This window comes from Patagioenas fasciata, chromosome 4, assembly GCF_037038585.1.
Source record: "Patagioenas fasciata isolate bPatFas1 chromosome 4, bPatFas1.hap1, whole genome shotgun sequence".
NCBI lineage: Eukaryota > Metazoa > Chordata > Aves > Columbiformes > Columbidae > Patagioenas > Patagioenas fasciata.
The window spans coordinates 80,292,341-80,318,015 of record NC_092523.1 but is presented as its reverse complement, the minus strand read 5'-3'; the positions used below and the strand labels follow the sequence as shown (position 1 = coordinate 80,318,015).

General features: G+C 49.1%; 2 protein-coding genes across 3 annotated transcripts; one reads left to right on the top strand and one right to left on the bottom strand.

The window, feature by feature from the left end:
- The first annotated feature begins 38 nt into the window (after positions 1 to 38).
- On the top strand, positions 39 to 20,621 carry GTF2E2 (general transcription factor IIE subunit 2). Of its 2 annotated transcripts, none has more exons than XM_065837270.2 (8): positions 39 to 102; positions 561 to 733; positions 9,719 to 9,810; positions 10,333 to 10,440; positions 11,193 to 11,375; positions 11,857 to 11,950; positions 19,261 to 19,376; positions 19,759 to 20,621. In XM_065837270.2, exons 2-8 carry the CDS (start codon positions 571 to 573, stop codon positions 19,876 to 19,878), a joined length of 876 nt encoding a protein of 291 aa, XP_065693342.1. In that variant the 5' UTR covers positions 39 to 102; positions 561 to 570; the 3' UTR covers positions 19,879 to 20,621. The 2 variants fall into 2 exon arrangements, with proteins under 2 accessions (XP_065693342.1, XP_065693343.1); XM_065837271.2 differs by lacking the exon at positions 39 to 102 and adding an exon at positions 319 to 467.
- SMIM18 (small integral membrane protein 18) lies at positions 3,003 to 8,338 on the bottom strand. The gene is made up of 2 exons (XM_065837138.2): positions 8,016 to 8,338; positions 3,003 to 5,048 (listed from the first exon to the last, which is right to left on the bottom strand). Exon 2 carries the CDS (start codon positions 5,001 to 5,003, stop codon positions 4,710 to 4,712), a length of 294 nt encoding a protein of 97 aa, XP_065693210.1. The 5' UTR covers positions 5,004 to 5,048; positions 8,016 to 8,338; the 3' UTR covers positions 3,003 to 4,709.
- Positions 20,622 to 25,675: the final 5,054 nt, after the last annotated feature.

Here is a 25,675-nt window from a genome sequence, read left to right as displayed (position 1 = left end):
ACGCGCCCACTTCCGGGGCGAGGCGCCGGCGCGGGGGCTGCCGGGAGGGCGGGCTGGGCCAATAGGAGGCGATCAGTGGCGGGGCCTGCGCCTCGCGCTCCGGTGAGCGGCGGGGACGGGGAACTGTGAGGAAAAGCGGGGGGACGGGAGGGACAGGGGGCGAGCGGCCTCCGCCGCTGAGCCGGCCAGCGCTCCCCTCGGGCCTCGCTGCCCGCCGGGGGGTTCGGGGCGGGCGCTCGCGTCGCTGTCGAAGTTTCCGTTGGTGCCGGTGACTGAAGTGCCCGGGCCCGGCCGCCTCTCCCCGGGCACTTCAGTCACCGGCGGGCGCTGGCGCTCGGTGTCCGGCCCCCTTGGCGTCCCAACCCGCCGGGCCTTTAAGACCCCGTTGGGAAATCCCGCCCTCAGTCTCCTCGTTAAAGTTGTGCGTTCTGACACTTTTGTTGAAGTCCGCGTGTAGCAACGGAAGGGTACAAACAAGAAATAAACTGTTTCGCGGTTACCTTCGCTCTTTAACGCCTTATTGACTCAAATATCGGGTTTTTGCCTTTTTCCTGCGCCAGGGGCAGAGCCATGGAGCCCAGCCTGCTGCGGGAGCGGGAGCTGTTCAAGAAGCGGGCCCTGTCCACGCCGGCCGTGGAGAAGCGCCCGGCGCCCTCGGCCGACTCCTCTGCTGCCAAAAAGAAGAAGGCGAAGGTAGAACAAGGCGGCTCCTCTGGCTCCAAACAAAGCACAGGTTGGTGAAAGTTTCCTGTTCAAAGTTTGTTTGGTATTTCCCATCTCTAAGAGATGGTTTAATAACGCGAGGCCGTCTATCTGTGATGTTTGCTAGTGGCTGTTGGCAATCTTTCTCTTAAATTGACGCTTTTTTAAAGAAATCAGCTTACGCAATGTGAAAAAAGAATTTTGCAGCTGCGTCTACAGGTCAGGGCTCGTCCTGTGACATCTTTACTGTTCCTCAGTTGGAGGAATCACTCCCACCAAAGTGTTATTTCGTGTGAAACTCAGCTTTGCTCTGTGGATGTCGGTAAATGCCAGACCCACAGGATGAGCGGTGACAGCGGTTTCATTCTTGTTCTTTTGTTCTGTTTGGCGAGAGAGGGCTTAAAACTCTTGTTTTCTAAACTGAAAGCTGTAGGCTAGCATGAGAAAGATTTTACAACTTATATCGCATCTGGCTATTGTGTCATGATTAACGATCTACCAGGGAACTCATCTTTGGTCGTGAGCACCAGAGCTCCGGTGGATTTCTGTCTGCCAAGCGTTTCTTTGTTTCCCTGGGCCCGTGGTGCTGGTGACACCTCTCTCGATGTTGAATAAGCAGCACCGAAACCGCGTGAGCACATGAAAAGTGCAGCACGTGTAGCAGCAGGGACAGGGGATGTGTGCAGGCGGCTGCGTGCTCTGTGTGTGATGTCGCTGTGCGAGATGCGTAACTTGAGGGGCCTTTTCAGTTCTCTGGAAGCACTGACCATCCACTGATGCGCTCTACAGGGCAAACTAGACATCAGGAGCTACCAGACACAAAATATCCTTTTGTGCAAATTCATGGCTTGCTTGTATTTTGAATACCCCACGTGGCTTTCTTCTAAACTGGAAAAGAAACAATAGGACTGACATCAGCAGAGAAAAACGTCAAGGACGGCAGGAGGAGTGGAACATCTTCTGTCTGAGGGGAAGAGTAGGGAGTTTGCATGTGTGCCTGCAGCTGCTTGGAGCACCAAGTTTGTCAGCCAGACATTTTCAAGTCAACCAAGGCAGGCCAGGTTTCCATCGGCCCCTTTGCCTCACTGACATCTCCAAATAAAATCAAATTCTACATGGAATATCCTAAAGTGCGTATCCCGAGTGAGAGCGGTTTGCTGGCAAAGAGGGATGGGGGCCCAGGGAGAGGGCGGGCGGTTCAAACGTGAGTCTGATCTGGAGGAGCTGAGTAGGCGCACAGCCGAGCAGCAGAGCGGATCAAGAAAGTGTCATTTCTGTGGTTTTGTGGGCTAAGGATTTCTTTAAGTGCTGTTGCAGCTGTCAAATGATTAGCTGACACAAATAGGAATGTGTGGTTGCAAGTAAATATGCGTTATCTTTTACGCTGCTGGCTTCATTCCAGACAGCATCAGAAAGGTTTCAGGATTTCTGTAACATTTTTATGCAGAACCGTTTCAGCCTCCTTTTGTTTTCCACTGGGGAGTGTGTCCTAAGTGCTGCAAAAGCAGCAAGGGTGCAAGAAAAATAATGGAGAGTGGACCAGCTTTCTCACTCGTGTTCGTAGGAGTTGGTTCAGAACACGTGTTCAGGTTGGCGAGCAACCCAAGTCGCCCTGCGATGCTGCAGCATCAAAGTCCTTTGCCCCCAAACCCGCTTTTTATTGAAATCACCAGATTAGTATGTGCTGTCAGGTTACGCGTGTGCCACAGTGGGGTCTTGGGGAGATGGAGTGAAAACTGGTGTTGAAGAATCCCTGTCCCACGCCCCCCAAGAAATTCAAATGAAGGGGATCGGTCCTGGTTGTGTTGTGTTTGACTGCAAAGGCGGTAAGCACTGTCACAGCGGGTACGTGTCAGCGCTGCAGGTTCTCCATCGCTCCATGGGTCTGGGACTTGGAGAACCCGCCCTTGTCCCTTTTTTGGGGAAGAGAGGCATTGAGATCACGCTAAGGTTGAAATAACCGCAGTGCTAAATCTGGCCTGGTGTGATTTGTTGTGAGCTTTCCAGCGGGAGTAGTTGTGCCAATAGTGGTTTGAAATCATTATTCAAACAAACAGTTTGAAAAAATTTGGAACTGCCTTGTTTACTTGGTTCAGAATAGTAAGTGAAAAACAAATGAAATTGACCGCATCTGTTTATTTCGTTTTATTGATTGAATAAATTGTGGCTAAGGTCTTAGTCTTTGCCCCAAGACCTTTGTCTCGGTGATCGTAGCCAACAGAAACCCGGAGCTGAAATCTCCAGGAGCTGTTTCACAGCTTCGCTTCTCTGGCACATTCTGCGTGAGGGAGATCTGTTCCTGGTGCGGACACCCAGCTGCCTGCGGACACCCGTGAGACAGGATGAGTCCCGAGCGTTTTCACTGCGCCTGCTTCTCGGGAAGGCGCGAGACCCCGGAGCCGGCACAGCAGAGACCGGCAGCGATGGTGAGCGTGGTGTTGGAACGCTGCAGGTGTAGCGCAGTTCTGTCGCCGTTCGGAGGGTTTGCTTTCAGGCAAGAGGCTCGTTAGTTAATTCGATTCGTCCCACTGGCTGCTCTTGAGCAGGACACCTATCTTTTGGGGCTGGCGCTGTCAAATACAGCAGAAGGTAATGAGGCACCTGCCCCGTATCCCTGACAGCAGAAGGTGCTATTGTCTGCCTGGGCCTGAATCCTAAATTGTCTTATATTCGGGACATCAATTAATTGTGCTTATAGTTTGATTTTTAGCTTAAAACATCCTCTGCACGTTGAAAATTAACTGTAACAAGTGTATCGGAGACGAAGGGTTGCAGGAGGGACTTGGCTTCTCCCAGTGAGCCCCTGGACTCAATCTGCTAATACTGACCAGTGGTCTGGCCACCCTGTGACACCAGCTCACCAACCAGGAAGAGCAGGAATCAAATGCAGTGTTTTAGTCTGTTCGGATCGCCTGGAGCTTAAGTGTACCGAACCTTATGGAGTTTATATTAAAAAATTATATATATATAATTACAAGTAGTGGCTGTAGCACAAAGGTGTTTTTGAGTGTTGTAGCTTGCTCGTCTGTTTGATGGTTAGTTGGGTTTTGTTTCCCTAATGACAGGGATGTTATTTGGCTTTTCTCTAGTTAAATATCTTGTCCCACGTGTAGCCCTTGTCTGGTTGGGACACTTCTCACAGGCCTGTTTCTCTGTCAGTTCAGGAGCATGAAAGAATTGCTGACCGTTACCTGTGGCCACACTGTCGGATGCTGTTATTACAGTTGTTACTTGAAACTCCTGAACTTCTATGGTTTGAAAAACAATAGATGCAACAGAGCTACAGAAGAAAAGTAACCTGGTGAGCTGGAGGTCTGAGGGCGTTAGTTGTGTCTCAACACCCAGGAGCTGGTAAAACTGCTTGAATATGAAGTATGAGGAGAGCAGTTCTCTGGAACGGGAGAAGGGAGAGAGCAGGAAGGCCAGGAAAGACTATTTTAGTGACAAATTCCACATTGGCTGACTTTTCCTCCCAGCACCCTCTTTTAGAACCCATAACAAGAAGAGCTACTGAAGGCAAGAATTCACACAGGCCTCTCCTGTCTCCTCTTTCACCCTTCAGCGCTTGGATCTCCTGTGTTTTTTCTCACCCCTCATACATCCCTCCCATCTCCGCGTGGTTCACCCCCATGGGAGGACACTGCTGTGTCTTAGTGCTGGGCTTGATCGGATTGTTGAGCAGTTTTGTTAAGCAACAGTTTTATGCACGTTAGACAACATTTGTTCGTTCAGGTAGACAAAGATCTACTTTAGTAACTCAATACAAACAAGAGAAGTTCATCTAAAAACAACAATCTTTTCTTCCCCGTAACACTGCAACAGACCATCCTTTTGCTAAGCGCTCGGAAAGCCTCTGCTGATTATCCACGTTCACATCCAGAGCTAAAACAGTAACCGTATTGTATTTAAGTCCAAAAGAAAAACACGTGTGACTTGCTCATCCGTAAGGTACGAGCCGCTTTGTTCAAGACGTTAAACCTTCCTCAGGCGCTGCCGCCCGGTCCTTCCTACACCACCTCTGTTTCGCGCTTTCTGAAGCTGTTTAGCATGGCCCTGACAGGGTTGGGTTCATTCTCCAGATCTTTCATAGTTTTATTTTTCACGCAGCAGCAGCAGTCCAGCAGCTCATAGAGGAAAGCCAGCACCACCAGAGAAACTACTGTAAAGATGAAGATAATCAGAATAATAAAGCAGGCGGTGTTCCAGTTGTCGTGGAAGGGGTAGATTTTCTGCACCTGGAAGCCCAGGTGCTGGGACACGGCTGTGGTCTCGTTCCAGTGAGTGCCGTTGGGGGTTGCCATTCTCCAGGAGTCCTCTTAGCGCCTTCGCGGTCACGGCTTCGGGGGCTGAAACAGGAAAACAAAGCTGGTGAGGAGTGTAGTGATCAAGAATACACTGTGGTGTTGTTTTTGTTTCCCCAAACTGCAAGAATTCGATCTCAGACTGGGTGCTGACACCTCCTACAAACACAGATTGTTGAATACGCAGATTGCTCTCAAAAGTATCCAACCCAAAAACTACAACTTTGTGATTTGTCTGGTGCACATTTTTCGGCGATGACTGATTTGTGTGTGCATCATGTAGTGGAAGCTATTGTGGAATTAAAGAGCTTTGCTGCTTTGTTTCAAGTATCTGCAAAGACAAGAAGGTGACAAAGGTAGTTTTCGAGGTACAGCGTGGTTTCAGCGACCTGTCCTTCATCACTCTGGAGGTTTGGGCTTGCGTGCTGTGAAAGCCTCAGCGCCCTGTTGGCATCCCTAGGAAAACAGAACCGTGTACCTACGTCCTTCCATGCCTGAGCGACTGGAAGAGCTTTCTACAGGTTAACATCATTGCAGTTTGGTTGCATATTTGGGTTTTTTTTTTCCCCTCATATTTGAGAGAAAGAAATGAATCAGTCTTTTGAAAAAAAACAGGTAAATCATGACTATTTTAGAGGGTATTTCCAAAGAATGGAGCTGAACTTTTGGTTGTTCGTCTGTTAAAAACCCACAATCCTGGTTTCTGAAAACTCATGGGTTTAGAATTCCCACTGCCCCAGTGGCCTGGGCACGTTTGGGAATCTCGGCCCACTTGCGGTGCCGTGGTCATAACAAGGAAACCTGGACATTTCTCGGGAGTTCTGATTGCTTATTTCTCAGCTGCCAGGAAAGCAGTGTTGTGTTCTGCCCAACGATGGCCCGTTCGGACCCAGCAGGGACAGAAAACAAGACGCTGCCTTCAGCAGATCTGCCCTGGGTGCTGCTGTCCAGCCGTGCGGCTCTGGAAAGGCGTGAAGGAGGGAAAGCAGGTTGTGCCGCAGCCATTTCTGTGGTGTATCCAGAACAAAAAAAGCAGTGTTGTCTGCCTCTGAATTTCCCTGTGAATTGTGGATAGGTAGGCGGCCGAGGTGTTTGGCAATAACATCTTTACGGTTGTGCATTTCTTTTTCCCTGGCTTTGCCTCCCAAAGCTGAGGGAATGCGCAGTGCTTTTGGTGTGTAGTGGAATGTAATCCACATTGGTAACTTTGTAGGAACCCAGACTCTTATTTCCATGCCTCACTGATTTTTTGTTGCTTTGAACATGAAGCAGAAAGTGAAAACTTCACTATGTTCGTTGCAAAATAGTCTTGGCTGCCTGTACTGAGTTTAATTTCATTTAATAATCAAAACAAAGGGGCAGCGCCGATGTTTTGTTCGTTAAGCTTTGTTCACAGGGAATCCTGGTGTATCGCAGAAATAATTCTGCAGTCAGCCTGTTTAGACCATGAAAACTACAAAATGCCTGAAGAAATGGGAAGTGACCGAGTCCAAGTATGATGGAGTCTACTAAACAGGGGACTCAGGGCAGCCGAAGCATCTGTCGTTATTTTTGAAAAGGATATTATGGAAACTATGATGGTGTGGCCAAACCAGCTTGCGATTTATATCTGATTTTTATTGTTCAAATATTATATATTTGTTCTTTATCCTCTTGTCTTTGATAGATATAAATTGAGACAAAATGCCTCTGTTTTTGGGAAAACACCTGACATTAGCATGATACAGGTATTTGTTGGAGGAGTCACAGTATCTTACTGTTTCCTCTGTTATATGTGTAGCTCAATACAGGAATTAGTAATTGAATGCACAGAGTATGACTGAGACGAAGAAGATTAATTGAACTTTTTTTTCTTAAGCAAAAGTTTGCAGAGCAAATCCAAGCTAAAAATATTCGTGAGTTTGGTCTTGGCTTTCAGAGCGTGGCTTGGTTAGGCCAGGGTCTGGGAAGGATCCGAATGAGGCCAAGCAGATAAATATCAGCCACTCGTGGCTGTAATTACTAAAATCCAAGACTTAAGGAGCTGTTGCTGAGCCTTCGGAATTAACACAGCTCTAATAAGCTCAACCTAAGCAATCAAAGATGGGCTGGTTTCGTCTTTCAATTTTGCTTATTTCCTAATGGCACGATTTAAATTGATATTGTAAGCCAGTCTGATTTGTATGCGGTTCAGTTCTTGTATGTACCCGAAATGTAATGAGTTAAATATTTAATGAAAATGGCTTCTGTAAATCTGTATTAGGTATTAATTTAAAAGTATCGTCATCCTTAGATGCTGCAGAGAGCAGCTTTATTTGCCGTCATATTCACAGAGCAGGGGGAAATGACTGGCAAAAATCACTTTGATGCAGTAGCGAGGAAGTCCTGGTTAGGAAAGCCCTGAGCAAACATCTCCCGTGGATTCTGACCGCTCTGTTTGTGTCACATCCAGCCACATTATCCATCACTGCTCCGGCATTTGCAAGGACAATCGTAGGCAATGGGATTTTATTCCTACCCTGGCATAAAAAATTCTAGCACAGCTTTCTAGCCGGTCAATGATCGTAGATCTCTTTTAGGCAGCTTCATTGATACGGTTCACGGAATACCCGCTCAGGAGATGCCGTTCTTAAATTCCAGGTTTAGCTGCCTTTGTTTTAAGGAAAATCCTTTTGCTGTCATTTCTGTAAAAACATACAGAAACAATCGCAGGGACCGCGAGGCTGCAGCCAAGGAGCCGCCTCCCCGGTGAGCACCAAAGCCCATTTTGTGTGCTGAACCTGGCTGGGCGCGTTAGCTCCTCGCTAAGATGGAGCGGCCGTCAGCTTTCCATTAGCGCACAGATGGGGAAAGTGCTCGTCTGACAGCGCAAGACAAGCTCCCCCTGCCCCCAGCGGCACCAAACCCTGCGGATCCGCCGGGAAAATCATCCCCGTTCTAAGCAGCTTTTACAGGCTCGTAGGTTACCGGCATATTTTCTCTCAGTAATCAAGATAAACCTTAAGACAAGGGTATAAAACACCGCACGCCTACCTGGGTCTGAAAGGATGCTGAGGAGCGCGGCGCTGGTCCCTTTTCTCAGCGCAGCCCGTGGCACAGCGAAGATGGAGCTTTCCCAGCCCCGGCCAGAGCGCGATGCTGCTGACAACTTCCTTTCTGCTCATTTGCATCAAACCCCATCCCCAGCAGCAAACCCTTCACCTATCCGGCTCTTATTGTCCCGAATAAGAAACAAACCCCTTCCCGCTCTGGATTTTTCGGGATGCTCTTTGTTGTGTGTGACGGTGGCCGTGACCCCGCGTCGCGTTGTTCTGGTCGAACCGCGACGTTTGAAATGTCAGTATGTGCAGCTTTACCTGCTGTGAAGCGCAGCAGCCTGTAGCCGGGCAGATTAAACGAGATAATCTCCTTGATTCAATTGACAGAGCAGATACGTGAGAAGTCGTCTTAAATATTTGTCCTACCTCTGATTCTATTTTAGACCCCTCGTTACACCTATGATCTATAAAATGTCCTTTATGTCTGTTAATTTTTAATGATAAAAGGGGATCCTCTGGGGGAAAATCCCTACAGGCTGTATTTCCAGGCAGAGCCAGCTTTTGTTTTTCTCCCTTTTTCTATCTTAATTTAGTAACTCGAATAAAATGTTGTTCTGTAGCTGGACTTAGAGCGATTATTCTGTGTCAGTTTTCGATTGTTGTGCTATGTAAATCCTCTAACGCGATCTCATAGCTTGACAACCGCCAGGCGCCGAGGTTTAGGTTTGGCGTTTGTTCCTCGGGCGTTACGTTTTTTACTGTACTAGCACCAGTCCCCACGGAATCTCCACGGCCGTTATTGAAAGCGGGTTGGTTTGACTCTGGCTTGAGATGTGGTGGGACAGACAAGATAAAAATTCACCTGAAGCATGATGATTTCAGAAGCTTCATTTGGAGTTTCCTGTGAAGAACGTGACATCTCGGGTGCCTCTTCTAGAATACAATTATCTTTTCTTCCTTTTTCCTTCGTTGTTTTGGGCACAGCGAACCCCTCGCGCTGCTCCTCTGCACCACCCTCCTCCGTGCTCTTAGACTCAGCTTGGCAGCTCCCCTTGGTTAACACACTCGCCTTAATTGTTCTTTCCCTCTCTCGGCTGATTTCCCACAGAACCTGGAGCTCAGGGTCTCCGAGGTATCTGCTGTCCTGCCAACTTTGATTAGAAATTGCCAGTCAATTAAAAAATCCCTGTGGTGACAAAGCAGGGATTTTCCTTTTCTGGTGTAGCTGAAATTCGGAAAAGCTGTTACCATTAAGTCTTAGAAACATTGTGCTGGTAATGGGCCTGCGGCTTTTGATCACGGTTTGTTGTGGAGATTTCTGTTTAATATGCTGTGCTACATAATTAATAAAACGGTCATTAACAACCTTGCAAGATATTTTAAAAGGAGCTTTACACAGCAGCAAAGCTCACGATACATTAAGAGAGAACCAGCTTTGGCAAAGGAGAAGATGCTGAATTAGCGTTCCGGTAACGGAGCGCGCCAGGATGAATTGTTTGGAATAGAAATTCTCTAGTGGAGTATCACTTCAAAATTAAAACCAGAGAAAAGGCCCAAGACAACAAGCGCAGCCTTTACCTGGTGCGTGACTTCTTAATACTGTTTGGGAATAAACGATGGGTGAGGAGGAGCGGAGCGCAGGACCCACAGGGTGTCTTCGAAAGCAACGTTTAATTCTTTGTTTTCTCCTTTTTGTAGATCACAGCAATGGGTCATTTAACTTGAAAGCCCTTTCAGGAGGCTCTGGCTACAAGTTTGGAGTCCTTGCTAAAATAGTGAATTATATGAAGGTACCGTGTTTCCGTGTAAAATTCCAATGCTTTGAAATGCTTTAGTGACTTATTCTCCTGTGGTAGCTAAAGGACACTGAATATCTCCAACTTTTAAATTCTTCAGCCGCTTGTTGAACTCAAAATGCTGTTGATAAACAAAATGATCGGTATATTGTTCCGTTACTGAAATCCTAATTATTCCAGGTCACTTTAGAACTAGGAGAATAGTTTTTATTGGCATTATACAGAGAATTTGGAAGGTGCTGTCAACTTTTAGGATTCTCGAGCTCTTTGTCAAAATAACGTGTTATTTGGTTCTTGACAGATGACTTGGTCATCAGTCTCAGCTGGTGCTGATTTATTTTCCTCAAATTCTCAAAAAGCCCAACTTGAAACTCTGGTGCTAAGTGTATCGTGTCTGTCCTGCTTTTTCAGAAGTGGTTTTGTCATCACGTTGTACCAGTTTTAGTTACGTCACCGTAATTGAGTCGCTGAATAAAAGAAGTCCAGAGCTCTAATAGATCCTGTTTTCTTCTCCAGACTCGGCACCAGCGTGGGGACACACATCCCTTAACCCTCGAGGAGATTTTGGATGAAACGCAGCATTTAGATATCGGACTCAAACAGAAACAATGGTTAATGAGTGAGGTAAAGAAAACATGTTTAGATTTTAATTCGAGATCAGAGGATTATGATAAATCTGAATTGTACATGTTTTCCCTCCTTTCTTCTTTCTGCGTCTCTTCTCTTTCTCCTTTCGGGGCTAGGCTGGCATCTACAGAACAAACTGAGTGGAGTTGTCCTCTGTCACAGGTGAACGTCCCTGGTGGTGCCGGCTGTACCGCAAAACTCATTTGGAGCGTATCTTAAATCCTTTCAGTTGTCCATCCTACGTAAACTCCTGCTGTGGAGGGGGTCTGGTCCTCTCAGTTTCTTCTACAGCTGCTTCCTTGCTCCTGTTTTCTTCATCCCTGGGTAATGCATTTCGCATTCATAACATCCGTATGACAGGAGCTCAATAAACAGAGATGTCGTTTGCACTTTATAGTTCAGCCAAAGCACACTTTGTTGCGTCCCCTCTTGGTTTTATTTTCATTCCTTTCTCCAAAAAGGAGCGTGTGCGGCTTTCTGCCCTAAGAGGCTTCACACACTTTGGAGCCCGCAGGCAATAAGTGAATTATACTAATCCTCCTTTGGTGCTTTATGTTGCCGTGAATTATGCGTAGGCCGGTGGATCTAGGATCCGAGGATTTGAAACCCATTTCAGACTGAGACCTCCAGACTGGCAGCTGTAATGTGTGAGTGACGCGCTCTCTAGCTGCTCAAAAGCACACCGGGCGCAAACAAAGCTACTAGTGTGCACGCTTTTTCAAGGTTTGAAATTGATGTTGCTGTTACAGGCTCTGGTCAACAATCCGAAAATAGAAGTTGTGGATGGCAAGTATGCTTTCAAACCCAAGTACAACTTGAAAGATAAGAAGGCTCTGCTCAGGCTCCTGGACAAGCACGACCAGCGCGGGCTGGGAGGAATCCTGTTAGAAGACATCGAGGAGGGGCTGCCCAACGCACAGAAAGCCATCAAGGTGAGCGGCGCGTCCGCGATCCAGCGAGCCCGTCCGCTGAGCTCCTCAAACGGGAGGCAGAGGCTAAAAGAGAGGTTTCTCCTGAGCTTTTTCTGTTCTTGTGAGAGCTCAACAGCTGTTTCGGAAGGTCTGATGTTGTAGCTTTTTCTGTATTCCATCCTTGACTTTCAGATTTGGCTTGATGTCTCAGCACAGCTGTCAAAGCTCTTTCTCACAAAAGGCTTTTGATCTCCTACATTCCAACTGTAGGCATTTAGTTCTGGTTTTATACCTTGATCTCAGTCCTCTGTACCTCGTCTTAGATTTATTAGCGTACTTATTGTCAGCCTCCACTTGGGATGCTTTTCATGGCAAGTTGCTTTGCCGCTTCTCTAGTTTGTCGTGCTTGCTTCGCACGAGGTCTGGGTCTGTTGTTCAAGTTGGAATCCTTATTCCTGGAAACAAAATGGTTTAAAGTTATTCTTTTGCATTTGTTTTCGAGGCTTTAGGGGACCAGATCATCTTTGTTAATCGCCCTGATAAGAAGAAAATTCTTTTCTACAATGACAAGAGCTGTCAGTTTACTGTGGATGAAGGTAGGTGTTGCTTTACAGATGTTTCCGTGATAGTTGATTTGAATTAATCTGAAGCACCTATATATATAAAAGCAGTTTTCAGGTAGAGCAGTCTTTTAAGGTGATAATGAAATTTTAGGTATATCCAGATGTCAGGAAAATACTTTATATTAACACGAGACTAAGACTAGTGGGTTCAGGGGTGTTATCCACTGTTTTATGATGGATACATTGGAACCTGGTGCCCGGAATCCAGCGATTCCCTTCGAGTACAGCGGTACAGAGGAGACTAAAAGCCATCACATGCCACATAAAGCCATCTTACCATAGAATGTCAGATTGTGGTAAAAAAGGGGAAGAGCTTTGATAGCAGCTTGAACTGCGCCACTTACAGGACTGCAGAACAAAGCACAAAGCTCCTTTTTCCTTGACTGGCTCACAGAGACTCTTTATTTTCAATAGAATTAATCAACTGGGAATGTGTATCATTAACTTATTTGTTATGTACCACAGTCGTACTCTCGGTAATAATAGCTTTCTTCCACAAAGATAATTAAGTGGATGTGACACCTGCATTTAAAAATATAAAAACTCTTTCAAAATATTGAAGCGAATCTCTCTTTAAACCTTAATTTCTGTCACTTCTTGGTAGTGGCAATCGGGATTGTATGTGAAATGCAGAATTACAAGCTTGTGCTCTGCATTCACTGGGGAATTCGTCGCCTCCCAAATGCCTGAATTTACCATTAGCACTCATCCTGTTCAGGTAGCGTCTCCGTCAGGATCCTCACGTGGCCAAGGCATTTAGAAATCAATGCTGTATCGTTCAGATGAATGTTTTAAGTCTTTAGCCAGCACTGGCTGTGTGACAATCACGATTGCTGATCCTTTCTTCTCATGCCATTTTTTGCAGATAACAGGCATCCAGCCACCCTAAGAGAGTTAGCAGAGGGAGATTTCTATCCTGTTGCTCCAGGATTAGCTGGAGTTTAATATAAGAACCCATTTTATTAAGACGTAGAGAGAGACATCTGCCAACTCTTCATTGGGTAGCCGGTATCAATCCAAGGCTGTGCATATACAATACGTTATATTTTAGCACTGATGGGTTTAGCAGTGAGCAAAGCGAGCTATTGCTATGAAAGTGGGGAAAAGGTAAAAATAAAATTAAAAACACAAAAAAACAACTTGAAAACTTCTCAAAAGAAAGCGTTGAAGCCGTTATTCTCCCCATGCTGGTGGCATTTTGTAAGGACAGGGCGCTGGTGTGCAGTGTGTTGCACTGAAGGCGGCTCGCCTGCTCCGTCCGCAGGTGGCAGCACGTTCCCAGCTGATCACAAAGCGGTATTTTTAGGTTTCTTCTTTTGTTCTGTTCCTGCTGGGTTTGTTTTCCTTCTCCAGCTCCCGATGGTGCTTTGTTCTGAGAGAGCGCAGAACACTTCCTCTCTTGTGAATTTTGTGATCTGCCTGTGTATGCCACAACTCCTTAGTTGGGTTTGCTTGCTCACTGCAGCTGAAATGGGTCTTTTTTCCAGCTGTGTTGTCCTGCAGTGAAGAACACCCGTCCTTCCTGAGCGGTTTTGCTTTCCGATTCTTCCCAGAGCACCACAAGCGCGTCTCTTAGGAGTGGCTGGCGGAATTCTCTGCGTGCAGGATGAGTTATGACACCTTTCTGCCTTAGCAGTGCTGTTCAGCTCATTATCTCCAGCAACCTTAACATGAAGTTTTCTAGAAGGCTGCAAAGTAAGCCTTGAAGCGTCGTCAGGCTCTTTGATCCAGCAGCTGATGACAGTTCAAAATATGTTTCTAGTTTAGTGGTTATCCTTAGAAATCAGGGCTCTGCGCTCTTCGCTGCGTGATTCTCGCGTGTGACACCTCTCTGCAGTCTGAGCGGGTGTTGGCTGCGATGAATGACAGTTGTGTGTCCTGTTGTTGTACCCCAGTTGTTTTGGTAGCTAAACAAGCTTTTCTTCCTCCGCTTTTGAAAACAAATGCCGATGTGCTGCAGCAGCAGTGCAGTACCTATATATCGGCATCTCCAGGGAACCGGAGGAGGTTTGTGCAGTAAGGAGCAGCTTTTGTTCTTCCTTTTATGTGGTTAGCCAAGGAGGGTTCGGATTGCGCGTGTTCCTTCTTGACTTCCTGACTAATTAATCTTCTGTCAGTGGTGCGGAGCTGAAAGCGTTTATCCGAGCTGGACTAGATTTCGCGTGCTCCAGCCAAGTAAAGCACTGCCTTTTTGGGCTGGAACCAAGCGTTCACCCCGTGCCGGCTGCATTTCCAAAAGCCAGTCTGATTGCTTCACTGTTAGAGATTGTAAGGCAATACAGGAAGTATTTTAACACCTAAAAATGTGGATACTTAATTGTACGTGTTTTTAGATATCCTTGCTAAGCACCTCTGAAGAGATCCAAGGAATGGCCAAAGCCTCTTATATTTAACAGTGTAAAAGTCGCTTGTGATCAGTGATGACTTGGGGTTCTGGCATTGAATTCAAAGGTGGTCCAGGGCACACAGAGCACCTTTTCCTTCTGGTGGAAACCTAGCGCTGTGCTCCCTGTTGGGAAGCAGGACTCTGACCTCCCCGCTACTCAGTTATTTCTTCCCTTCTGCCCTGGGATTGTTCTTGTCCTGTACTCAGATTTCGGCTCAGCTCACTGAAGATTTTTAAGCTGTTTTAATCTCTGGAAGTTTTTATTACCAGGGTGATGTAGCAGTTTATCTCCAGAAGCCATCTCAACCTTTTTGCAAGAGCAGGTGAAGCGGGCAGGATGAGCTGTGCCAAAGTCACCGTGCAGCTGTGTAACCATGACTGTGCTCCCTAAATGTAACCATTTATAGACAGAGAGCGTGTTAAGAGAGTAATTACTCGGGAAATGTTAGCACGAATTGTTTTCCAGGTGAGCCGCCCCGCAATGCAGGAAGTTGGGGTGGCTGTGCATCCTTACCCCGGGGTGCTTTGGAAAGAGAAGGTGTTTGCAAAATCTTGGTTACGTTGCCCTTTGCTTTGCTGCGTGGTGGTGACTGGAGGTTGGAGCTCATTGGTTTAAGTCAGTGCATCGTGATGCTGCGGATGTTAGCAAACGTCTAAACTGGCCTTTCCTCCAGCTCTTGATCTCATTCCCTTCTCTCGTTCCTCAAAAGACCAGAAGTCAGTGATCTGGAGGAGCAAGGGAGCAGCCCGTGAGTGGTGTTGTTTCTCACAAGTTAAAATACTTTAGTGATGAAATTGGAAGATATTGCACATGGGATTTGTTCCTAGTCCAGGCAAGACACCAGGCACCTGCCTTGGGTGCCGGCATCGCCCAGGTTGCGCCAGGGGAGGTTGAGGTTGGATCTGGGGAACAATTTCTTCCCCAAAGGGCTGTGGGGCATTGGAACAGGCTGCCCAGGGCAGTGCTGGAGTCGCCATCCCTGGAGGGCTGGCCAAACGGACAGGAGGTTCTCAGGACATGGGGCAGGGACAGGGGTGGGGGAACAGTTGGACCCGATCTTGGGGGGTGTCTTCCAACCAAAATGATTCGGTGATTCTATGATCACAACTTTCTGCCTCTTCTGAGGAAGATCTGCATTGCCATCAGGACTCCAGAGTTCTTCACTGGAAACGTGCCTGTCTCCTGGGGTTCACAGCACCTGAAACCCTTGGGAAATTTCTCCCCAGTGGAGTTTTTCTGGGACCTCTCCTGTCATAGCAGACTCAGCAGCAGGAGGAACTGTCAGCTTGCTGCAGTCAGGTGAAGCCGAGCTGTCTCAACAACTGGACAGGGTTTTTCTTTTCCTTCCGTACCTATAAGATGCATGTTCTGGCTGGTCTATCGAATAGTTTAGTGGATCTGATAGAAGACTCTCTCACCTTTGCTGTGTTCCAATGGTGTAGAGGACACGGAGAAGGAAAACTGGATATGCTCTGTCATGGTAACGGTTGTGTGTGCTGCAGGAACGCGTGCTCCTGGGCCCGTTCTCCATGCCTGGCTGAAGCAGGGCAGCACATGGTGAGCTTTCTGCTCCGACAGTCCCTTCCCGCTCTGCTCACCTGTTATGGATTCTCTGTGTGAGGAGAGGAGAGGAGAGGAGAGGAGAGGAGAGGAGAGGAGAGGAGACTTTTTACAAGTGGTGACCCTCTCTGTGCTGCTTGCAGCTCCAGCAAAGGCCAGGGTGACATTATTTCAGGTTCTCCTCGAAGAAGCTGGGAGAAACCTCTGTCCCAGGTCAAGGCTGTGAGTTTGGAGGTGCAGAAATACCGCAGCTACAAATGCCGAGGATTTATTTCTTGAGAGCTGTAGTTACTGCCAGCTTTTCCCACAGATTCCCAGATTGCAGAGAGGATGTCACAATAACTCAGGTAGCGTATTCCCAAGGTCTAAGCTTTCCCTAGCTGATAGGGGCATAGTCCTTGGAGACTTGTGAAGAAATCTGACAAGTAACGTGGAAATGGTTCAGTGCCAGCCAGACAGCTGCTCTCTTTCTTCAGTTGGTGTGTTTAGCTCCGTGTCTGGTGCCACACCGGATCGGTTTGGTGATGAGATGACAGATCCATCCCCTTTTCCCTTTGGGTGGCACCTTCAAAACAAATGGCTGGTGTTCACGGCTGTTGGAAGGGCAACCGCTCTGTGCTTCTCCACCTTTATCCCATGTGTTTGATTCCAAACCAGCCCTTTCACACTGAGTGTTTAGAATTGTAGAATCGTTTTGGTTGGAAGAGGCCCTCGAGGTCATCAGGTCCAACCATTAACCTGTCACCAAACCATGTCCCTAAGAACCTCATCTGTGCAATTTCCAGGGGGCTTTGCTGTCGTGATTTCCCCGTTTCCTAAGCATTAAGGTATTTTAGTTCCCTCCATGGAGCTTGAGCAGGGGAATATGGTTCTTTTGCAGTTGCTGGGATGAAAGCACTAGTGCTGAACACAGCCTGAGTTCTGGAGGAATCTTTAAATGGGGTTGCAGATGCTGTGTAGAGACTCTGGTGTGGCCAGTTAGCAGGTTAAATTACCTCTATGTAAAGTCCATTTTAGCTTTGCGCTTTTCATTCGTGATGACTGTTATGTTCGTATTTCCTGGCCTAGTTTAAAAGGGGGGATGTGAAGGTGTGATGGGGGTAGAACCGCTGCACGACAAGAAATGCAAAATGCCGTGGTTGGATATTAACTGTGATCAGCACTTGGGTGCGTGTTGGTCCTCAAAGAGCTGGCCATTTATTTTCTAGTGTTTAATTTTTCACTTGTGTTCTCTAGAAGAATGCTGACCAGTTGAACCTTAAGCACACATCCTCGGCTTTTTCTTTTGTGCTGGGGTGTATTCATTCATATATTATGGACTCTAAGAAGGAGACACATCATTTGTGTTTGTAGCAGGACACCGTAAGTAGAAGGACACGTACCATTTTGAAGTTATCAAATCTCTGCTCTGTTATCACTCGGTGTGCACTGTGCCTGTGTCTCACAGGGATATGTTTGACAGTCACGCCTTGGTGTGAAGCCTCATCACTTAGTGTGTGAGCTGCAGAAACGGCTGACGTGAAATAAGGCCCCTCGCAAAGCACAGTCCTGCGTTTGCACACCCACCCTCTGATTTACCTTCCCAAACGCTGGCAAGTCTCGGTGTCCAGCCCAGTCCTGTTGAGGACAGGAAGGACACATGAAAATGAAATAAATAGCTTTATAGAGCGTGTTCTGCTCAGACCGGAGGATGCGATAGGACCCTGTTCAGACTTAATCTGAGCACTCATGGCTGAGAAATCTGTCTCACGTGTTCGGCTTTGATCACAACACAGCGTTCTGCACCTGCCACCACAGGGGGAGGTGAGAGGGGATCTGTGACAGCCGGACTGCGGGCTGTGCCCAGAGCCCGGCGTCACACCCAGAGCCCGGAATCACACCCAGAGCCCGACATCACACCCGGAGCCCGACATCACACCCGGAGCCCGGAATCACACCCAGAGCCCGGAATCACACCCAGAGCCCGGCGTCACACCCGGAGCCCGGAATCACACCCAGAGCCCAGCGTCACACCCAGGACGGAGGAGCAGCCGGAGAGCGTCGTGAGTACCACGTCAGTCCTCCCATGAAGTCATCTGTGCTGTGCAGCCCGTACGAGAGACGCTGAGCGCTAGTTCCTTGTCACCAAAAGTGGCGTTTTGACAGGATTTGGTTCTCTTCAAAAAAGCTGCGTTACCAAAAATGAACATTGTTGTTTTTCGCTGGCGAAATTCCTTTCTTTTGTTTCCTGGAAAGCTCGAACAGCCCCTTACTGCTGGCAGCAGGAGGAAAGCGAGACCCGAGACTTGCAGCTTGTGCTTTGATAGGAAAACAAGATGCATTAGGAAGGGAACTGTTACGTACGCCTTTTGTGCAGCACGTCTAGAGCCTTGCATCGCCTGCCACATCGGACAGCTTCCCGAGCTGCAGAAATGGGGCTTGTTTTGACAACCGTATACTAAATTTAGTATAGAAAGAAAGGGAAAAAATTCAGTCCTGCGCTGCTCTGTGTGCCTCGTGCTTTATTTATAGTTTGTTAGCCAAACCTGCAGACGGGAGATCGCTGACGGACGGCCCGGGGAGCGAGGGCGGGAGGGTCGTACCAGCCGCTGCCTGGGGAAGGCATTCCAGAGGCTCCGTGGGGCACGGTGTGCGGGCAGATGGCAGCTGCTCTCATTAAGACTTACAGCCTCTGTCTTTTTCTTTCCTGCTGCTGTGGCTTTTAAGATATCTCTCATCTTTTTAACACCAGAGGAATTCTAGTGATTTATTAACTCCACGGCACGGCATGTATTATATTACAGTGATAAACGAGCTTAAACCCACTGAAGTAAGCATCTTGACTCTTCAGTAAATCAGACTACGAGGTGACAAATCTCCCAGGACGATGGCAGCTGAAGATGCGCAAATGAAGCTGCCATTTGTGGGTGGCTCTTGCCCTTCTCCAAACAATTTGGAACGGAAGCCTATTGGACACGTTGGCCGTCCACACGGCGATACGGATGCTCGGCAGAAGGAGAGACTGTAGCAAACCAACGTTAAAAGCACACGTCACCCATGGGTGCTCCCGATGTGCAGCTGCACAGATGAGAATTGGCTCATTTTTCCCATTGAGGGTGGTGGTTGTTCTGTTGGTTGGGGTTTGGGGTTGTTTTTCGGCAGCGTATCCTCAGTTGGAGCGGGTAAAGGCTGCGTGATCGGTGGGTGCTGGCCCCGATCGCCGTGTCCGTGCGGCCACACGCTGGCACCCCGGAGCACCGCAGCGTTTCAGATCAAACCTGGCTTTTTCCCTTCATGCGGGGGCTCACCCAGAGTTTGTTCATTCAGGTGTAAAATGAGGTTTGTTTGGTGTTTCAGAGTTTCAGAAGCTGTGGAGGAGCATCCCTGTGGATTCTATGGATGAGGAGAAAATTGAAGAGTATCTGAAACGGCAGGGTATTTCTTCCATGCAAGACGCTGGACCAAAGAAAATAGTAAGAGATACCAATTATCGATCTTTCTAAGAGATTCCCCCATCCTGACCTCTCAGCGTTCATTCCAGAACACGTTGGTGAGCCTTTGCACAGCCACTTCGTGTAGTTTGGGGAAGTGTGACCCGTTTTAAGAAGCTGTGAAGAGCAGTGCTGTAGCCAGCAATCAGGATTTTTATAACTTGTTTGAGCCAGTGTCATCCAGGAAGCTTCAAGCAGAGGGTAAATGCCAGAAATCCCGTGAGTGGAAGCCTCTGCTTGAAGCCGTACAACACGTTAGGAGAAGAAGAGTAGTTGCTCTTTAGGGAGAAGGTTTTCCTTCTCACGCACGGCACGTCGCAGCTGGGGGCAGGCCTTTTGACAACTGTTGTATTTCTTCTCCTAGGCTCCCATTCAGAGGAGGAAGAAACCAGCCTCTCAGAAGAAACGTCGGTTTAAGACTCACAACGACCATTTGGCCGGAGTATTAAAAGATTACTCCGACGTCGTTCCTGGCAAGCAGTGACCGGTTGGATTCTGTAGCGAACGTGCGTTTTTATAGCGGCTTTTTGCCGCTCGAGCTCAGCGTCCGCTGGCAGAAAGACTGACTGTGTATAGTAATGTGATGTGTTCCCCCGTCCCAGCAGCCGCCCAGGTGAAACAGGTCGGTTTCAGAGCAAGTATGAACTACTAAATATAGAGCTTAATTTAATTAGCTGATGGGAAATGTGTCTTTAAGTAAGAGGTTCTCCACAGTTGCCTCTTGGCGTAGAGTGATAAATGGTGCTCAGCATGTAGCGCAGGGGTTCCTGCTCAGTGCTTCACTCTGCTTTTACCTTGCTTCATGGGTATTTACCTGGAATTCCTTCCAAGGGGCTTTCTAGTAGAATTGAATACAGCGTTTGTTTGACCTGTTCCAGGAAAACCTTTTCCTGAAATCACTGCAGGCGAGTTTCTTTCGCAGTCGAATACACCCATGGTTCGTACGCTCCTCAGTCAAAGCACTGAGCTTTGCTGAACCGGGGGTGGTATCTGAGGCTCAAACTCAGAGAAGATCCCTCTCCCGAGCTCCGGGTGGACACACGGCTGGAGCTTCCCGTGCGCATCACACGTTGCCCTCGGCGGTTCCTCCTCCCCGTCGTGGACGCACGAGCGTTGCGGTTCTGCTCTACAGACCAGAGGGACGGAAAGGAGAGTGTGATACTGAAGCCTTTTTTTTTTAAGTAATAAACTTACAACGCTGGTTTCCAGTGTTGCTTCCTGAAAGAACGAGAGAGTCGATGTCTTTTGTGTGTCTTGCGTTTTCCTTTGCGAGGAGGTAAGGGCATCTTTGCTATATTTTTATCTTCTCAATGACTTATTGTTCTGGGCTAACACTGTCATTTTGTTATCATTCGTGTTTGGGGGAGGGGGAAAGCCAGCTCAGAGGAAACTCCCTGTGGATGCCTGATGTTCTGCGCAGTGCTGTGGAACGCAGCCAGGTTCTGTCCTCTCCATAACTTATTTTTGTGTGCTGAACCCGAGCCAATCAATGCTGATATTGTTTTCTTGGTGCTGCGGGAGCGGAGCTGCGTCTCCGCTCTTCTGGGGCGAGGAGCGGGGATGTGACGGTGCCGGTGCCGTCCCACCAGCAGCGGATGCGGCTGCGCACACGAGCCCGGCGGATCGGGGGGTGAAGCGGAGGCCGTCAGATCCGGACACGTGAACAGACAAAGAAACGAGCTTTGTTGCTGTAGCACCGAACGATTCCTGTTGGCCTGGGGGGAGCGCAGGAGGAGGAATACGCTCATGTAAGCGCAGCGTTCGTCCCTCTGTGCAATACTCCTGACTTCAAAGAGCGCTCTTTCGAGAAACAGACAATGCTCCAGCATCGCACGTGTCAGCCTTGTTTAAAACAGCTGCTAAATGCCAGTAGGACATTTCCTCTTTTTTTTTTCCTTAATTTCATATATAGTGCATTATATATATAGATATATATAAATATAAAGCATGCTGCTCCATGTGTTGAAACAGTTTTTCCTTCCTGTATCTTCCAGGTCAGCACAAGCGATTCCTCATGGAGCTTCTTAGTTTTCCCATAGAGCTCTGGTTCGAAGCACACGCGGCACCTTGCAAAACTGTTCACCTCTCTCTGTCATCCTCACTCAGGAAAATTAAAAACAAAGGGGTCTCTTCCATCTGCTGCATTTTGAGCAGTGATTTCCTTTTTCTGGTGGAGGTGTTGAGGGGGAAAGCAAAGCTCTTAGTGAGCTCTGACCTGCCTGTCGTACCTTTGGGGGTTTTAATGGGGCGACTTCTCCAGCGCCTTTCATAGCATTATCCCTTCTGCTCCGTGAACCGGAGGCTGAAAGGCCGCTGTCAGGTAGGTTCTCTGCTTCGTTTCTCTGCTGAAGTGATTAAGGTAGTAGAGGTGTCTAGAGAAAACGCCTCTGGCTACTTTCAAAGGCTAAAAATACGTTAGGTCAAAAAATAGGGGAGCGGGAAAGAAATTCTGAAGATTTGGGGCTTGTTTCTTTATCGACGATGCTCCCAGCAACCCTTAGGGGATTTTTTTTTTTCCAAGACCTATTAAAAATCAAATGATGCAAACATCTCAGACGGCATCAACGGGGTGCTGAAAGCGTTTTGGTACCGCTCCAGTCCGCTTCGGCCCCTCCGCAGCATCGCGGCCAAATCAGGCTTCTCACTGGAGTTTGGCGTAAGAGTCCACAGCTGTTAAACCAGTCCCAGCCTCCTCTGGGCTGTTCTGATTCACTCCGTGTCCGCAGGGTTGTTCTCCAGTGGCCTAAGCCACCGCTCGCTTGCTTTGGCAAGGTCCTTGTTCCCACAGCCGGGCGGTGCCAGGGGCTGCTGAGGAGCCTCCTGCTCTCTCCTGGGGGCCCGTTATTCCATTTTCTCCTCCTGTCCTGTCTTTGCTGTCTACATCGTCCTTTCTTTGCTTGCACGGTCGTATCTTGAGCCTGTGGCTGTGAGGACAGCGTGTGCAGCAGTCGCTAGAGCTATTCCTGAGACGGGCACTCACCCCTGCTCCTACCTCAGTATCACCCTCATTCACCATAAAAATGCTCTTCTCTTACTTTTTTATGCATAGTTTTTATTTGACAAATAGTTCCTCATCTTCTCCTATACTAATAAAAACCTACAAGCTTTGAGAAGTAGAAAGCATCTCTCCTTCCTAGTCAGCTGTGTTGCAAACGGTGTCGTCCCGTAATGAAACAAAGAGGATTTTTATCTCTGCCGAGGTGCATTACGTGAAATTTTGAAAAGAAATCATCCTTGTTTGGGTATCTCATATGTTGTACTGAAACGGGTTCGTATAGAGATGTACTAAAGGAATGTGTCTACGTTTTTTTCAGGTGTGAAGGCAAGATTGCGGTTCTGGTTTTAGTACATTCTGCTATAATCTGGATCGAAATGTTTTTCTTGTTGACTTGTGGCTCTTGGCTGTTTCAAGGCAGCAGTCGGTGGCCGCAGGTGTCACCCTCTGAACGCGGAGCTCCACCGGTGCCCCAAGCGCGGAGCTGTTCCTCCTCCTCCTCCATTGCGCCGGTCGTTCCGGACGGGGATGGGAAACAGCAGGGTTTAGCACGCTCGAATGACAAAACTGACGTGAGGCGGTTTGTAGCAGAGCTGATCTATAATTCATCGTGATCGTTGAAGGCTTTTAGAGAGCAGGGCAGGGAGGGAGGCGAGGGACTGCTGGCGAGCGCTGCCAAGGCCCCGCACGTGGATGCAGCCGGCGAGCGCTGTCGCTTCCGATGAGCGCGGGCAGGCGCTGCGGGGCCGCCGGGGATTGCTGGGCTGCTGCTGCCCTCTGAGGGATGGGGCTGCCTTTGGAGATGCGATTGGAAGCAGCTACGGCACTGACATCTCATTATTTCCAGTTTCGTTGCTTGCTTTCCGGTCGCTGCTAATGTACTGGGCCTGAATTCTGTGGTGTGTTACTGCCTGGGGGCTCTGGCAGCGGCTGCATCTGGGAGAGAACGTCCAGGAGAGTGGAGTGGTGAGCACTGGTGAGGCTGCAGCGCTGCCCAGCCTGGCCCCAGGGCTGCTGGCAAAAGAAAGACTTGAGGTGCTGGAGCCAGTGGAGAGAAGGGAACGGAGCTGGTGAGGGGCTGGAGCGCAAGTGTGATGGGAGCGGCTGAGGGACCTGGGGGTTCAGCTGGAGAACAGGAGCTGAGGGGAGACCTTATCAGCTCAAGATGCGCCAGGGGAGGTTGAGGTTGGATCTGGGGAACAATTTCTTCCCCAAAGGGCTGTGGGGCATTGGAACAGGCTGCCCAGGGCAGTGCTGGAGTCACCATCCCTGGAGGGCTGGACAGACAGACAGGAGGTTCTCAGGACATGGGGCAGTGGATTATGATTGGACTCGATGATCCTGAGGGTCTCTTCCAATCAAAGCAACTCTGATTCTGCGCTGCTCCTCGGGTCTGTCTGTCTGGCTCTGTAGGTTCGTTCCCAGCCATGTCTGTCTTGCCTGGGGCTCTCTGGACACATCCCCGTAAAGCAGGTGAGGACGAGGAGCAGCTCCCTGCAGAAGGGGCTCATCTGGACACAGCCGGGCTCCGGGCACCAGGGCAGCTCCTCCCAGCCGGGTGTCCCACGGCTGGAGCTGCTCTGTTCCCAGACAACGCGGAGCGGGGAAGCTGCTGTCACACCTGGAAGCCGTGTCCGGTTTGTGCCTCCCGTCCCATTCGAGGGACGCAGGACGCTGGGGGAGGGCTGGGAGCCGGCACAGCTCCGTGTGCTGCAGCAGCGCATCTGACCACGGGCTGAGCGACGTGAAGGGCGGTTATAGAGACCATGCAGTCAACCTTCTTTTGGCAGCCACGGCAGGTGACATAATAGGGGAACACGGGAAGGTTGGCTTGGATGTTTGGCGGGCTGGACGTTGTGCAGGGCACGAGCGCAGTGCGGGAGAGGGACGGCGAAGCGGAGGTTGTCCTTCCATTACCTTAACTTTTTGACAGTACCTGCGCTTCTGGGCTCACATCCAAGACCTGAAGTACCCGTGCGGTTCCTCCTGCCTCCATCACTTACGCTGTGCTCTCTATTCCCTCCTGAGCTACTTATTAATTATGGAGACTGCGGAGACGAGGTCCGGGCTCTGCTAATGCTTGACTTCCCCCATTTCAGAAGCAGCGTTGCAGGGATCTGCTAATGGTATCTTTGCTTTTTAAGCTCCAGCATCGTTCTTGTTCGTGGGCTGTGGCAGCGAGGCAGGTAACGCTGTCAACGTTCAGACAGGAAGAGTTTGTAACTACCCCAAGCAAATAAAGCAAAATTATCACATAAAGTTGTAGGTTTCTTTCCATTTTAATGGGTTTAGAATATTGTGCGTAGAAGATACATTTCATACCGCTAAGTCTGGGAGCTTTTCTGCTAAAGCACCAGTCACTAAATACCATATTGGAAAGAGATGGTTCTTAAATGCGGTTGTGGCCACAAATGAGCCAAGACAACTACCGGGAAATTCCAGCGGTTTGGTGAGAACACGCGGTGTGAATCCCACATCGAGCAACTGCAGCTTGTGTCTGAACCAGCCCCGTCCTCCTCCAGCCAGCGGCAGGGACGGCCACCCCGTCACGGACGTCGTTCAGAGTTAGCTCCGGACAGCGTTAAACACGGAAAGCAAAACCAGCATGGAAAGTTACCTTCAGCACTGCATTTGTCTGCGTTTGGGGCTGTGATTTCATATTAGAAGATACCGCCAGTGAGAAAGTTGCTGGGAAAAAAGCAAGCAAGGTGCTGTGGAAAAAGCAGGGTGCTCGTCTCGGCGGTTTGAAATGTGCCCCGAGCGGGCGCTGGTGGCCTGGGGACGGCTGCCCCAGCTCTGGAGCAGCTCTGGGCCTTTATTGGATGCTTTTCATACGAGGTTGTCATGGTTTAAGGCAAGGGGGCAGTAAATCAGGACAGAGTGCTCTGCGTGGCCCCGTGTGCCGCTACCCCTGTCCTCGGGCGGTGGGACGGCTCCCGTGCTTCCCCAGCCTGGCCAAACCCCGGCGCTGGCTCATCTTCCCTCTCCCGCTTTTATTTTGCCTTCCCCCCGTCCCAACCGGCCTGTGGGTGTCGGGCTCCCCCCTCCTCCTCCTCCTCCTCCTCCCCGTCCCGGGCGCCCGCTCCGTCTGCCCTTTGCTGTCCCTGCCCTCGTGTCCCCATCCCCAGATCCCTGCCCACACCTCCGTGCCACCCTCCGGGACTCCGGCCCCCGCTTCTCCCTTTTCCTCCCCAACAGGGGAGTCCCTGGCACCCCGTTTTGCAACCTCCTGGCGTCCGCCAGCAGCTCGGGCCTTTGTGGCCGTTTGTGGATGGTCACGGGGAGG

What these genes read in the sequence shown, in the direction of transcription:
- GTF2E2 (XM_065837270.2), top strand. Translation starts at nt 571, where the DNA reads ATGGAGCCCAGCCTGCTGCGGGAGCGGGAGCTGTTCAAGAAGCGGGCC. An exon ending in AAATAGTGAATTATATGAAG is followed by an intron (nt 9,811 to 10,332) that starts GTACCGTGTTTC and finishes TTTCTTCTCCAG; the next exon opens with ACTCGGCACCAGCGTGGGGA. An exon ending in ACGCTGGACCAAAGAAAATA is followed by an intron (nt 19,377 to 19,758) that starts GTAAGAGATACC and finishes TTCTTCTCCTAG; the next exon opens with GCTCCCATTCAGAGGAGGAA.
- SMIM18 (XM_065837138.2), bottom strand. Translation starts at nt 5,003, where the DNA reads ATGGCAACCCCCAACGGCACTCACTGGAACGAGACCACAGCCGTGTCC.